The 12,487-nt window shown below is 38.8% G+C and overlaps 1 protein-coding gene across 1 annotated transcript; it reads left to right on the plus strand.

Moving 5' to 3' along the window:
• Nucleotides 1–328: 328 nt before the first annotated feature.
• On the plus strand, nt 329–12,303 carry LOC108682237 (aromatic-L-amino-acid decarboxylase-like; the record flags this gene model as incomplete). Its single annotated transcript, XM_018171367.2, has 9 exons — nt 329–448; nt 1,992–2,112; nt 2,447–2,560; nt 4,339–4,458; nt 7,711–7,831; nt 10,887–11,035; nt 11,342–11,456; nt 11,742–11,859; nt 12,207–12,303. Coding segments are annotated over exons 1-9 (1,035 nt in total), but the record flags the coding sequence as incomplete, so codon positions are not given.
• Nucleotides 12,304–12,487: the final 184 nt, after the last annotated feature.

Genomic DNA, 12,487 nt, shown 5'->3' on the forward strand with positions numbered 1-12,487 from the left:
CCAAATTAAACATGAATATGAATTAACCTGAAGCGTTTGAAGATATCGAGCTCATTATTTTAAAAGCGCACTAATGGTGGGCTGAGATTTGAAAAGTTGTTTTAAATTAAAAAAAAACTTCACTTAACGACGTCACTGAATAAAGTTGTCTGTGAAGCCATGCATCATGCCAGGACAGCTGTGCACCATTGCCAATAATTTATTAATTAACGGTAATTAATTACCATCACATCACTGTGGTCAAGAGTAATAAAAAGAGACTGTAATCTGTAGCAATTTAATTCATACGATTTCCCTGAGCAGATTTTGCTGGAATATTCTTATTTAATTGAATTTTCAATCAAATTTATGCCTGCAGCAGTAAAAAAATGAACACCAAGGAGTTCCGCAGCGCTGCTTATGAGATGATTGACTACATCGTCCAGTACTATGACACGATACGTGACAGGTGAGCAGTACTATGACACGATACGTGACAGGTGAGCAGTACTATGACACGATGCGCGACAGGTGCGCGTTACAAACGCAAATACCGCGCCTGTGGACTCTTCGAAACGTACGCTGTGTAAACCAGAGGCTCTTCGGTTTCGGGCTTCGCTCTTCACAAATGTTTTCGAATTGTTACATTCTCGCATAGCCTAGCTATGGTGGAATCGATATGCTGTTTCGTGAAATTCTTAAGTCGGCAATTATTCACTCGTTTAACATTACGCGCTGCCTACTAGGAATTAGGATCCAAAATATTCTGTTAATCAAATGCGCATTCAAAAGCTCGATGAAAAGATTTAGTTTGCGATACATCAGAAATCTGATTAATACAAAATACTATTCATAAAGAGATGGATAGTCATTGATTGAGCTAAACTGTCATAAGCGCCTAATATTTTGACTTTATAATATATTTTGGCCTCAATTAAGTATCAAGATGAGAAATTCTTATTTTTTATTCATTTATTATTCATTATTGATGCTGTTTGAGAAATGTTTATAAATTTTAACTTGTCTCGTCTATGTGTCTACCACACAAACAGAACAGCAACTGTCAAAACAGACGATCTCATACATGCCCTCTGCAAATTTTAACTGGGTTTCTCCAGGGAGCTTATATAGCTGGAAGGGTCCTCCAGTTATATAGCTGGAGCCTCCCTGGAGGACTGGGTTCCGCCAGGGAGTCTCTCAATAATTTTACAACTATAGAGGGTCTGTAGCTCTTACCCACTCTCCATAGCTCCAAAGCTTTTCCCCACTCTCTATAGCTTTATAACTCGGTATAGCAATTTCACATTCTCTATAGATTTTCACAAACGACGTGCCATCACAACCACCCAAAACAGACTGCATGGCATTTGCAGACATTACACAAATAACAACCAGGCGATACTCGTACAACGATGCATTGATTAAACTCTCAACGATGCATTGATTAAATTTAAACATATTCGAAAATATACTTTCAAGAGCAACACCACTAAATTAAGAATCATCCCCATAAGAAGGCGGAAAACATAGCAGACATATTCATATACAACATTCCACCAGTCATTCAGAGACAAAATAAAAGGAACAGTTTCAAGATAATATGTTTCATACACTGAGAAAGAACCCTTAAGGCAATAGCTCCTACAAATCTAAATAAAATGCACAGGTTTTACTCTCTCTAACAAAACATGAAACACTTCTACACATAACCTTTGTCAGATCATGACATGACTACTACTCATGTCCTTACAAACACTGCCTGAACAATATGACTCACACACCATTAACAAAGTTATCCACCGTTAAATAATCGCACAAACCTTGATCCACAATCAATACATATGCACCCATATCTTCAAAACAGACGTCAAAGCCGCTACAAAATGACAGGTATCAATTATTCCAATGATATTAAAATAAAATTAATTACTTTTCAATTTTATTCTAAATTTCGTGAAATCATAAACAGAGAAAAACCTTAACCAAAAATTCTTCTATACTCCTAAACAAAGGCGTCCTCTGGCCTCTGTGGAGCCGGGATACCTGCGCCCCTTGATCCCGTCGTCCGCCCCCACGGCGCCGGAGTCCTTCTCTGACATCATGAATGACGTCGAACGCTTCATCCAGCCGGGGGTAAGAGTAGGAAGATGCAGGAACGATAAATAAAAACAACCTTGCCAGGCATATCAACTATCATTACGGAACTCACATTCTGAATAATTTATTATAAATGTATAACTGGGAAAGACTTTATCGTCTGTAAAAAGTATCTAAATGAATTACTAAACTCAAATAAAACACTTTTATTGATAATTTTCGGTAGCGTTTCGATAGACATTGTTTAATTGGAACCGGCATCGAGTAAAACAAACGTTATAATGTGTAAATCGATCTCGACTTTGATTTGTTTATGACGAAGGAGACGGTAACTAGTGTATAATAATTAACAATTTTTTTTTGCCACAAGATGACGCAGTGGATGAGTCCTCACTTCCATGCATATTTCCCCGCGGGTAACAGCTTCCCGTCTCTCCTGGGGGACATGTTGTGTGGAGCACTCACATGTATCGGCTTCACGTGGGTGAGTGGAATGAAGGCGGAGTGAAATGTTGAACAATGATGCGGTGCAGTCATTGCACGAACATGAGTCCAGTACAATGAAATGGATGAACAAGGATGTTATGTTGTAGGTAGATGGAAATGGGTGCGGTTCGGTGAATGACGTGGCATCGATGCAATGCTCATGTACCATATATATTATACTCATGTATGAGTGGATAGATATGGATGTGATGCTGTGAATGAAGGGTTGGATGTGGTGTTGTAGATGGACGTACATGGATGGGATGCGGCAAGTAAGTGAACATTGCTGTAGTGTCTTCAATGTCTTTTATTTCTAGGCTTCGTCCAGAAAATTCAAAACCATTTGTTCATGAATATTTAGATTTGCACATTTACGTTGATCATGCTTCTCGTGCGTATGTGATGTAAACATTCGTAAAATGAGAATATATGCAATGCAAAAAATAATATAACTCAGTCCTCACTGCAGTGAGTGACAGAGAGCGCATTTTCTAGTCGACGAAAATGTGAAGTCACGGACAGACGGACGGACGGACAGACAGACGGACTATAGCACCTTGTTTCCATAAATGAGAAAATGCGCTAATAATAAAGTTAATATCAAGCTTATTATCATTAGTATTTTACTTTTAATATGGATATTTGCCGTTTTGGTATACTTCTGCCGGGCTCGTTGAATGGATCCGCTTAATTCATAACATATGAGTACAACTGTACAAGCTGCAACATAGATTTCATCTTTTTCGTACCATAAACAATAATCATGATGTAACAGTGACTAGTTTCACCAAATTTTCGTTCACAAAAATTTTCTTAACATTCAATGGCTCGATCACTTCCTCTGATCATCTGAAGAAAAGTTGCTTTTCGAATGGCCTTTTTGCAACAGCTAATGTTGCTGCAAATGATAGAGCTACTATAGCCACTGCGTGTTGACGGGTCATGGTTCTGACCCGAGAATACTTATTAATACTTAATTAGAAAAAAATTCGAATGTTATTAGTTCACAGAGTGCTCCTCGAAAACATGGGAAAGTTTTAGTCAGCACAGGCTGCTTATTCTATTTGGCACCTCCCTACTTTCTCTATTATAAAATATTGGCATGTAATGTTACGTTATTGCTAGAGTAAAAATGTTTCATTTTAGTTACAATTATTACGCATGAAATGAGAGTCATCTTATGATGAGAATTTACATCATATCTTAAAAGTTTGGCCCGCTCATTTAGTGTTTATCTTCACTAAGCATGTTGCAGTTTACATCGAATTATAAAAGTCAGTGAAAAGTTATTCTAAATAGCAAATTTGGCAGGTCACGTAGTATTGACGGCATTCTCTCGGTAATACAGTGACTCAACTAAAAAGTACTAAACTTTTTACTGAAGATTTTCACTCAAAAAATAGAGTTTTACTTTTTACATAAGTGGTTTCATAAAAAGCAGAATTGTAGCAGTGAGTTGAGAGTTCGAGACCGCAAAATGCTGTGAATGTTCTGCGGTGTTAAGAATCGGCGACAGGCCTACGGCCTACTAAACGCTGAAACAGCTATTATTATTATTTATATTATAATACAAATTCGCTTCGCTTGTTGCCTACTGAAAGTTAAAGACACATTTCTAAATCTTTAGCTATTAACATCAAATAAAAATTTACGTCTTTTACATAAATGGTTAATTGAAGATTATAGTACTAGCGATAAATCTGCCGACTTGCTTTTAAGCATCTCGGTAATGATAGATTATATTTCCTATTTACTGCACAAATCCTGCCATTGCAGGAAGCGTCTCCGGCGTGCACTGAGCTGGAAGTGATCATGCTGGACTGGCTGGCGCAGCTCATTGGTCTGCCAGATCATTTCCTCGCCACTTCACCCGGGTCTGGGGGAGGCGTCATTCAGGTGAGATCTTTATTTCTTGCGTAAGTTTAACAAATGAATATTGGTTTAAACGCGAATGTTTGTTATGTGTTTAATCTTTAATGTTTGAATGTTTGTTGCATGTGTAATCTTAAATATTTGAATGTTTGTTAAATGTTTAATCTCGAATGTTTGAATGTTTGTTAAATGATAAATCTTGAATTTTTACTGAGTTTAGTTAAATGTTTAATCTTACTTTAATCTCAGTATAAATTCAAGATTTAACATTCAACAAACATTCAAACATTCAAGATTAAATATTTAACTAACGTTCAAATATTTAAAAATGAACATGTAACAAACATTCAAACATTTAAGAATTAAGATTAAACATTTAACTAACATACTCAGTACTGAGAAGAAATCACCGTCTTAACAAGGCAACTGTCACTAAATATTGCCTGAACCAGCAATTTAATTTTCAAACACACGGTAAACAACGACAGGCTGTGAATTTTGAGCGGATTTTCTGACCCCCGTGTAGTTCATTCAAAGAGTTCCTTGTACCTTCTGTCTATACCATTATAATGTACATACGACTGCACTTCAACCATTCTCTTGTGCTTTTGCTCCCTCCATCCTCATGCCCTCTCCTCTTGCCCCGGACACAACGGGCTTGTCATGAATCCTGAGAAGCGGGCTCGGAACTCGTCCTGAAGCCCGAGCACCAGTATATGCTGTGAATTTCTTGCTCGAATTATTGCACACTTCCCCCTCTTCCATACACACCATGCACACTATTCCCACTTATTTGTGAGACAACATTCATATTTATTTTGCCTCAGTTCGTCATAGTAACAGGTGCTGCGAAGGTTTGCAGGGATTAGGTTGGGGCTAGCTGTGTCACTCCTAAATTCCAACGTATATTGGTTATTCGAGTCATAGCATTGCGAGAGGCGACTTTTTATACTGCTTGTCACTTATTTTTCGCTTTCTTGGATCGCGGTTTTCGTAATGGGTTTTGGTTTTCGGGCGTAGGGGGTCGTTCCTGGTGGTTTTGCAGTCCGTCTATGGTCCTGCTGAGTTTAGCGAGGAACGTCTCATGTGGTCATCGTCTATAAATTCGGTTATTTGGTTAAAGATGTCGTAGTTTGCATTCAATTATTTTGAGAATATGAAAGCTACGCCCTCTCGTCTGGCGAGGCTGGCTGTGCTTCAGGAATTATTGCTGTCAGTTTGATTTATGTGGTGTTGGTGAGAGTGAGGTTGTATTGAGTAATATTGTTTTTTTTTATATTATTTTTAATAATAAATCACGGTTTCAGCGTCGATCCGTCGCCGATTCTTAACATCGCAGAACAAACACATCTTGTTGCAGTCTCGAACACGCAACTCACTGCTCCAATCCTGATACTCTGAACTGTAGCGACTGGGCCACCCTATTGCGTATTTGGCTATTACGACGTATGTGTGTTGAGTTTTCTGTGGTTCTTGGTCTAATGTTGTTTGATGTTTCTTTGTGATAGCTTGTTTTCGGTATGGGCGGTTGGCGTTGAGTGTTATGTGTTATTGCTGGCAATTGAGACATTTTAAAATGTTTTCCTGCAATCTGTGTAGGTGTGGTCGTGAGATGGACACTCAGAGCAGGATTGTGTAGTAGCGGTAAGGAGGCTGTGAGGAGGTCTTCGAACACATGTGGCAAATGGTATATTGCTCTTGTTCCTACTGGGAGGGAGTAATTTTTGTACATGGCATATCCGTCGTTCAGAATGCGTTGTGTTATGGTTGTGTCAGTTGTGATTATTTTAAAATCTTGGACTTAGTATATGATTTTGATGGTATCTTGAATGTGCATCCCGTTTGGCAGTCTCGTAATTTCGTCCTTAATTTCTGTCGAAGTGTTTCGGCATAGGTCCTTGTCTAGAAGATGGGATGTAGGAATATTCATGTAGGTGGATTTTTCTGAAAATTTCGTTCGCTTTTTGGATGTAAATTCGTCGATAGCTGATACATCATCCATTCCTGTACAATAACTTTTACGGAGCCGGTGATTCTGACAAATGAAGAGTTGAGTTCATATGAGGTCGTTTGAAATATTGCATTCTGTGAATTGAGAGTCTCGGGTCGATTTTCTTGAGCTTTATTCTAAATGTCTCAGGTTCGAGCGAACAGGTGAGTTAGTTATTGAGGCGACTTGAGGGCTGATGATGGATGAAGTTATGATGATAAGGATTAAGTTTCGTGAAAGAATTCTGCCCCTAACCCGCTGGGACAAGCCCGGTGGGGTAGAAGCGAGAGATGGGGGCATGGGAAAGGAGATAGGTGGTAGGAGGCGCAACTCGGGTAAGTATTAGTGAGGCAGTTACATATACAATAAAATGGTAGAAAAAGAGGCACAAAAAAGAGTCACAATACCTAGTGACACGTACTTACGTCAGAGAGGCTGCAAAGAAATGCGGAAGATTTGGAGAGAGTACAGAGGACAGTATACCAGTACCACACCATTGCAGCCACATGGGGCCAGTGTGACATGATTGTATCTGAGAGCAATTTCACTGCACTCAGTTTCACGTCTGGTAGTTCGAATCTAAATATTTTGGAATCAGTGCATATTTTTAAACGAAAACGTCGTCTTAATAGCGCGTACAGTTCTGACCATCTTGAAATTATAAATCGGTATGTTTTTTTATGTTTCGTCTGTCATTCTATAATTAAGGTTTCAGTCTCTTTCGTGTATATATCGATTTTCACCACTGATTGTTCTGGTACTATATAAAAAACTTTGAACTGATAATGGAGATGGTCTTCGAAACATTTTCATTGAAGCGATGGTGAATTTACTTAGCGTATTTTTTTAGTTTTTAGGTCGTTGGTGAACTTGAGATTGAACAGACTTGCGATATAATAGGTTATTATACTCGAATAGAAATTATTATTGCGGGTAATAAGCCACCACTTTCTCCTCACTCCTCCGTGGAAACCATTTAAAGCCTTGACGGTTTTGACTCCCCTATCAAACTCCAACACAACCCCATACACTACAATTAACCGTATTATGCAAATAGCGCCTCATACGGGCGCCTCAAATTCTTTTGTGCAATTCTTGACACTCTGTGCCACCTCTTGCTTCTATTCTCCATTAGTGACATCGCGGAAAAACACACACCGCGAAACTTGTCTAACAACGTGGAACACATACCAAGTTTACATTTTTGCCGGGCCAAATTACTACAACAAAAGTTCAGTATTGAAGTGTTCACGTGGAAGTATGTAAAAAGAACGAGAATTTTTCAGGGCACGGCCAGCGAAGCGACTCTGATAGCCATGCTGGCCGCCAAGCAGCGAGCTCTCAAAGACTGCGTCGGGCATCAGGAAAAAGTCAAGAAAGCTCCTCTGCTGGTGGCTTACGCTTCAGGTAGAACAATTATTTCAATAATGCAAATTATATGTAATAATCTAACCTCCTATATTATTGGATACCGTAAAGTAAGTATTAAAATGACTCATGGATACACCTAAAAAAGAAACATAATATGATATTGATGTTCTCCAATCAATCATTAAAAAATTTTCAAACTGGTCGCCAATTAAATTTTCTTCTTATTTGAAAAATGATCTGCTCATTTTTATATGGCTTTTACATAAAGCAAAGCCTGCCAGTCTTCTTCGTTTACAAAATGAAAATCCTCATGATGTACAAATTTATTGCATTCAGTTACCATGAGACATTGAGTGTACAGGCTAGCATACACCAAGCCGTGTCAGCAGGAGCAAACACTTTAGCTTGTCCCGATGAAGGCATTAAACTTCTCAGCTCCGAGCGACAGTCGCGGTCTCACTGCCCTGTAACGCGGGTGACGAGGGCAGGGGGGCTTTGATGGTGACAGCCTTGATGTGGCAGTCTTCTTGCCGCATTTATATCCGACATGAAGCGGCCAAAATGGATTCTAGACGAAACGAAATTATAATCTATGAAATGAATTATAATTTTCGTACGGTTTAAACATTATGCACACCTTTCGTGGAGACATGATTAAAGGATTTGGGTGAATCAAATGAAAATGACTTGCGCATTTTCAACCTGTGCCATAGATGGCTAATGAAATAGAATTTTAATGGCAATAAGCAATGCTAATAGGAGTTAACCTTTCTAAAGTAGAAACAACATATCGAGATAGCAAACTAAATAATTTACTTATGTAACAATCAAAATCAGACAATGTATTACTTAACATCTGCACGAATCGATATTGCTAAGATTTTCGTAGCCCGATAATCATACACAATTTGAGTGAAACCGTGAGAAGAATATCTCACGATACAATGCAAACAGTAAACCTTCAACTACAAGGCGAAGCCGCGCAAAGATTATCTTGATATGCAATTCAAGGAGAAAACTTTCAACTCAAGACGATGCCTTAAGAAGAATATCTCAATAAAAAGCTGTTAGTAAGTGCAAAACGTTAACCTTCGACTGCATTAATTTAGCATTCGCTGTTGAACAAACCGTGATACGAACATTAACACGTACCACACAACGGAGTACACAAACTAACATTATTCATTTCGAATAATGAATGAAAAAATTGAATGAATGAATTTTGAATATTGAATAAATATTCATTCAATTTTTTATCATTTTTCCTAACCCAAGTGAACATTTCGCTCATATTCACTAAGATCCTCTAGTCTGACACAATGCAAATGTGCAAGAGTTGTGTGCAAAAATTGGCTATTTCTTCTGACAGACCGATTATATATATAAAAAAATTACTCCAAAAATATTTTAATGAAAACAATTTGACGAGCATTTACATACGAGTTGAAGATAAGCTAAGATAATATCTATCATCGGTGAAATACAACCAGTTCATTTGTCATCACGGGTCATAGGAATTTAGTAGGAAAACACATAAAAAGTATGAATGTAACGACGGAATGAAAATCTTTTTCAAGTTATTTCATCTCGACTATTATTCCTCAGGAATACCTGAGATAATTTATAAACACTGCAAAGTTATAGAAATTCACAAAATCGTTCGAGTAAATGGTTATTATTCACTGGATGGGATCAAATCGTACAACTTGTTGGATACACGTCGTTAATACATCGTGTAATTTTCGCACGTCCCAGTCAAAATTAGAAGCATGCAGCGTAGGAGCCAGGCCGGCGCCGAACAAAAAGCATGATAGGAGCAGGGGGGGCAGGAAAGCAGCAGGCATGACCGCTTATTACGGGGTTCAAAAGAGTCGGTGTAAGGACTTATTTACGGGGCTGGCGTCCGGCTGCAACGCATCAGTCCTGCCGTGCTCGGGCTCACTGCCGACGCGCCCCATATCTGCTCTCATCAGGCTCATTACATCTTCTTTCGGGGATAACTAAACAATTCTGTCCACGTAATTAAACGTTCATTTTAAATAAATTTTCAGGCATTTACATAAGCTATACCCAAAAAATGGATGAATTGGTAGAAACACGGATTAGACTATGATGCTGCTGGCTTCATACTCTATGCATCTTTCATACTCTCAATAGTCTGCTATAACACATTTATGATCATTATTCTATATTCTAGTACAACTGTGTCTGAAAAAACTCGTTAACATGGTATGCCACTGAATATATACATCAATAACGTGAAGGTCAGGGAAAGCGTCAAAATATGATAAACATAGATCAGAAGTCATCATTCATAAGTCATATGAACGAGATTAAACAATGTTCTATCTTCTTCCTTAACTACAAAATTCACAAACCCCCCATTAGCCGAAATAGCCAAAATCATATTATATTTCGATGAAAGAAAGGAAGATTCTTTCATTCAAATCGAAACGTGTACGAGGTACTAGTATCAACGCAAGTTCAGTGTTACCTTCACCTTCTTACCTGTTAAGGTAAAACGGTTCAACATCTTCGAATTAGTTTTTGAGTCAAGGTAAAGTATAGGCTATGGCCGATTTCCATTTGGCATGTTTATCCACGACCTTGATTAGTTGACGTTTTTCAATGAGTTATTTAAGGCCGAAGAACCTTTCCTGGCTGGACCAACCCAAGTAAAATTGTAAAAAAGTGTCTAAAAAAATTTTTTTTACACTTTTAACCCTAATTCTAACCCTAACCTAACGAGGTTTTCGTTAATTAGCATGCCGCAGAATGGCGTTCATCTTTTTTTGTGTCGCACTATTAGCAAATACTAATCATATGTAGATTCTGCGACATGGGTAGATTCCGAGACAGTAATTGTGCGACATTCTGCCGCACAATATGCCAACTTTAAGATAACATTGACATTTATGGCGACTTTTTCTTTACGCCGAGTTTGAGTGGATAATAGGTTTGATGCACTAAAGGACCTAGATGATACAAATAGCAATTTTCTAGGAAGTATTAAGTTACCTTACTCGGTTAGTATTTTTCTAGTAGAACACTATAATTTGTCTTTATCGCAAAGTTTGTATTTCGAATGCAGAAATGTCGCACTCGAGCGTGGAGAGAGCAGGTCTACTGTCCAGCGTGCAGCTGCGGCTGCTGCCCACCGACGACACCTTCGCTCTCCGAGGAGCCGCCCTCGCCAGCGCCATGAAGCACGACGCCGAACTCGGCCTCATCCCATTTTGCGTCAGTTGACCTTCAAACGTTTTGAACCTAATTATTAAACTCAGACCTAAACTGCACCAGGACCAGAACTGTTCTGCGAGTTCTGGTCTTCAACAATTCCCACACTACACCCAATATTGAAACTACTCCTGCAAAGAGACATTTAACAACTTCTGCGGAAGAAGTGACGTATTGACTGGCAGCGACTCGCTATATGCCGCAGTGATATTATACTAAATACGTTATAGCCCAATAATCTTACGTTTTTCGAAACTCGCTATCCTTCACTAATTTGCAATAACCATTAGGCTATATAATTATCCTCAGGTGGTCGTGACGCTGGGAACCACCGCCACGTGCGCCTTCGACAACCTGCATGAGATCGGCGAAGTGTGCCGCGGTTACTCTGGCGTCTGGATCCATGTCGACGCTGCTTACGCAGGTCTCTTATATCGTCTGATACTTCCAAGTGTCAATATAACGTAGTAAAAAACTCGGAGATTTAAAAGAAGCAATTACTTCCTAACTAATATACTCATCAGAAGCATACATCAGAGTTTGTTGAAAGACATTGAATGTCTAGGAATAGAACTTGATCTAAGAGGAAAATGTTATTCATGTTTTAACATCATTTTACTTACATTCAGTCAGAATAGAATATATATAGAAGCAGACACTTTTATTCATCTCCATTGCCAAGTTTTCTTCGAAAATTCGTGTTCGTTAGGCGCCGCTTTCGTGTGCGAAGAATTCCGCGGCCCCATGAAGGGCGTCCACATGGCGGACTCGTTCAACTTCAACCCCCACAAGTGGCTGCTCGTCAACTTCGATTGTTCGACCATGTGGTGCGCTGAGTTATGCTAGAATTTCTGTACATCATACACGATTGGATGTGCAATTTAATTCTTCGTAATTTCAATTGCAATATTGCTCCAACGTTGTAAATCAACCAAGACGTAAAAGTTTTCACTGTTTGCCTGAGTAAATAGATATTAAGAGTTTAATAATGATAAACTTTACAGTATTTCTTGAACTTTAATATTAAAATTAATTTTGAACATGAAAATAACAGGGGAATGGTTTCTTTCGAGACACTGAATTAAATCATGTCTCAGTACCCGTAGACCCCCAAGAGGTATTCTGTCTACAAGTTGAATTTATTCAATAATACTTCATTGATTTTTTATGCTAGGATCCGTAATTCGGAAGAGGTCGTTGATGCATTTCACGTGGACCCGATTTACCTGCGCCGCCAGCATCAAGCTAATCCAGAAGCGCCTGACTACAGGGTGAGCAAAAGCCAGCTTAAGATTTGTACACAGATTAATGTAATGTAATGACCATGCTGGACCATGCTCCTGACTACAGGGTGAGCCTAAGCCAGCTTAAGATTTGTACACAAGATCAATGTAATGTAACGACCATGCTGGACCATGCACCTGACTACAGGGTGAGTGTCGACCAGCTTAAGAT

This window comes from Hyalella azteca, unplaced genomic scaffold (assembly GCF_000764305.2).
Source record: "Hyalella azteca isolate HAZT.00-mixed unplaced genomic scaffold, Hazt_2.0.2 contig13542, whole genome shotgun sequence".
In the NCBI taxonomy this organism is placed as follows: Eukaryota; Metazoa; Arthropoda; class Malacostraca; order Amphipoda; family Hyalellidae; genus Hyalella; species Hyalella azteca.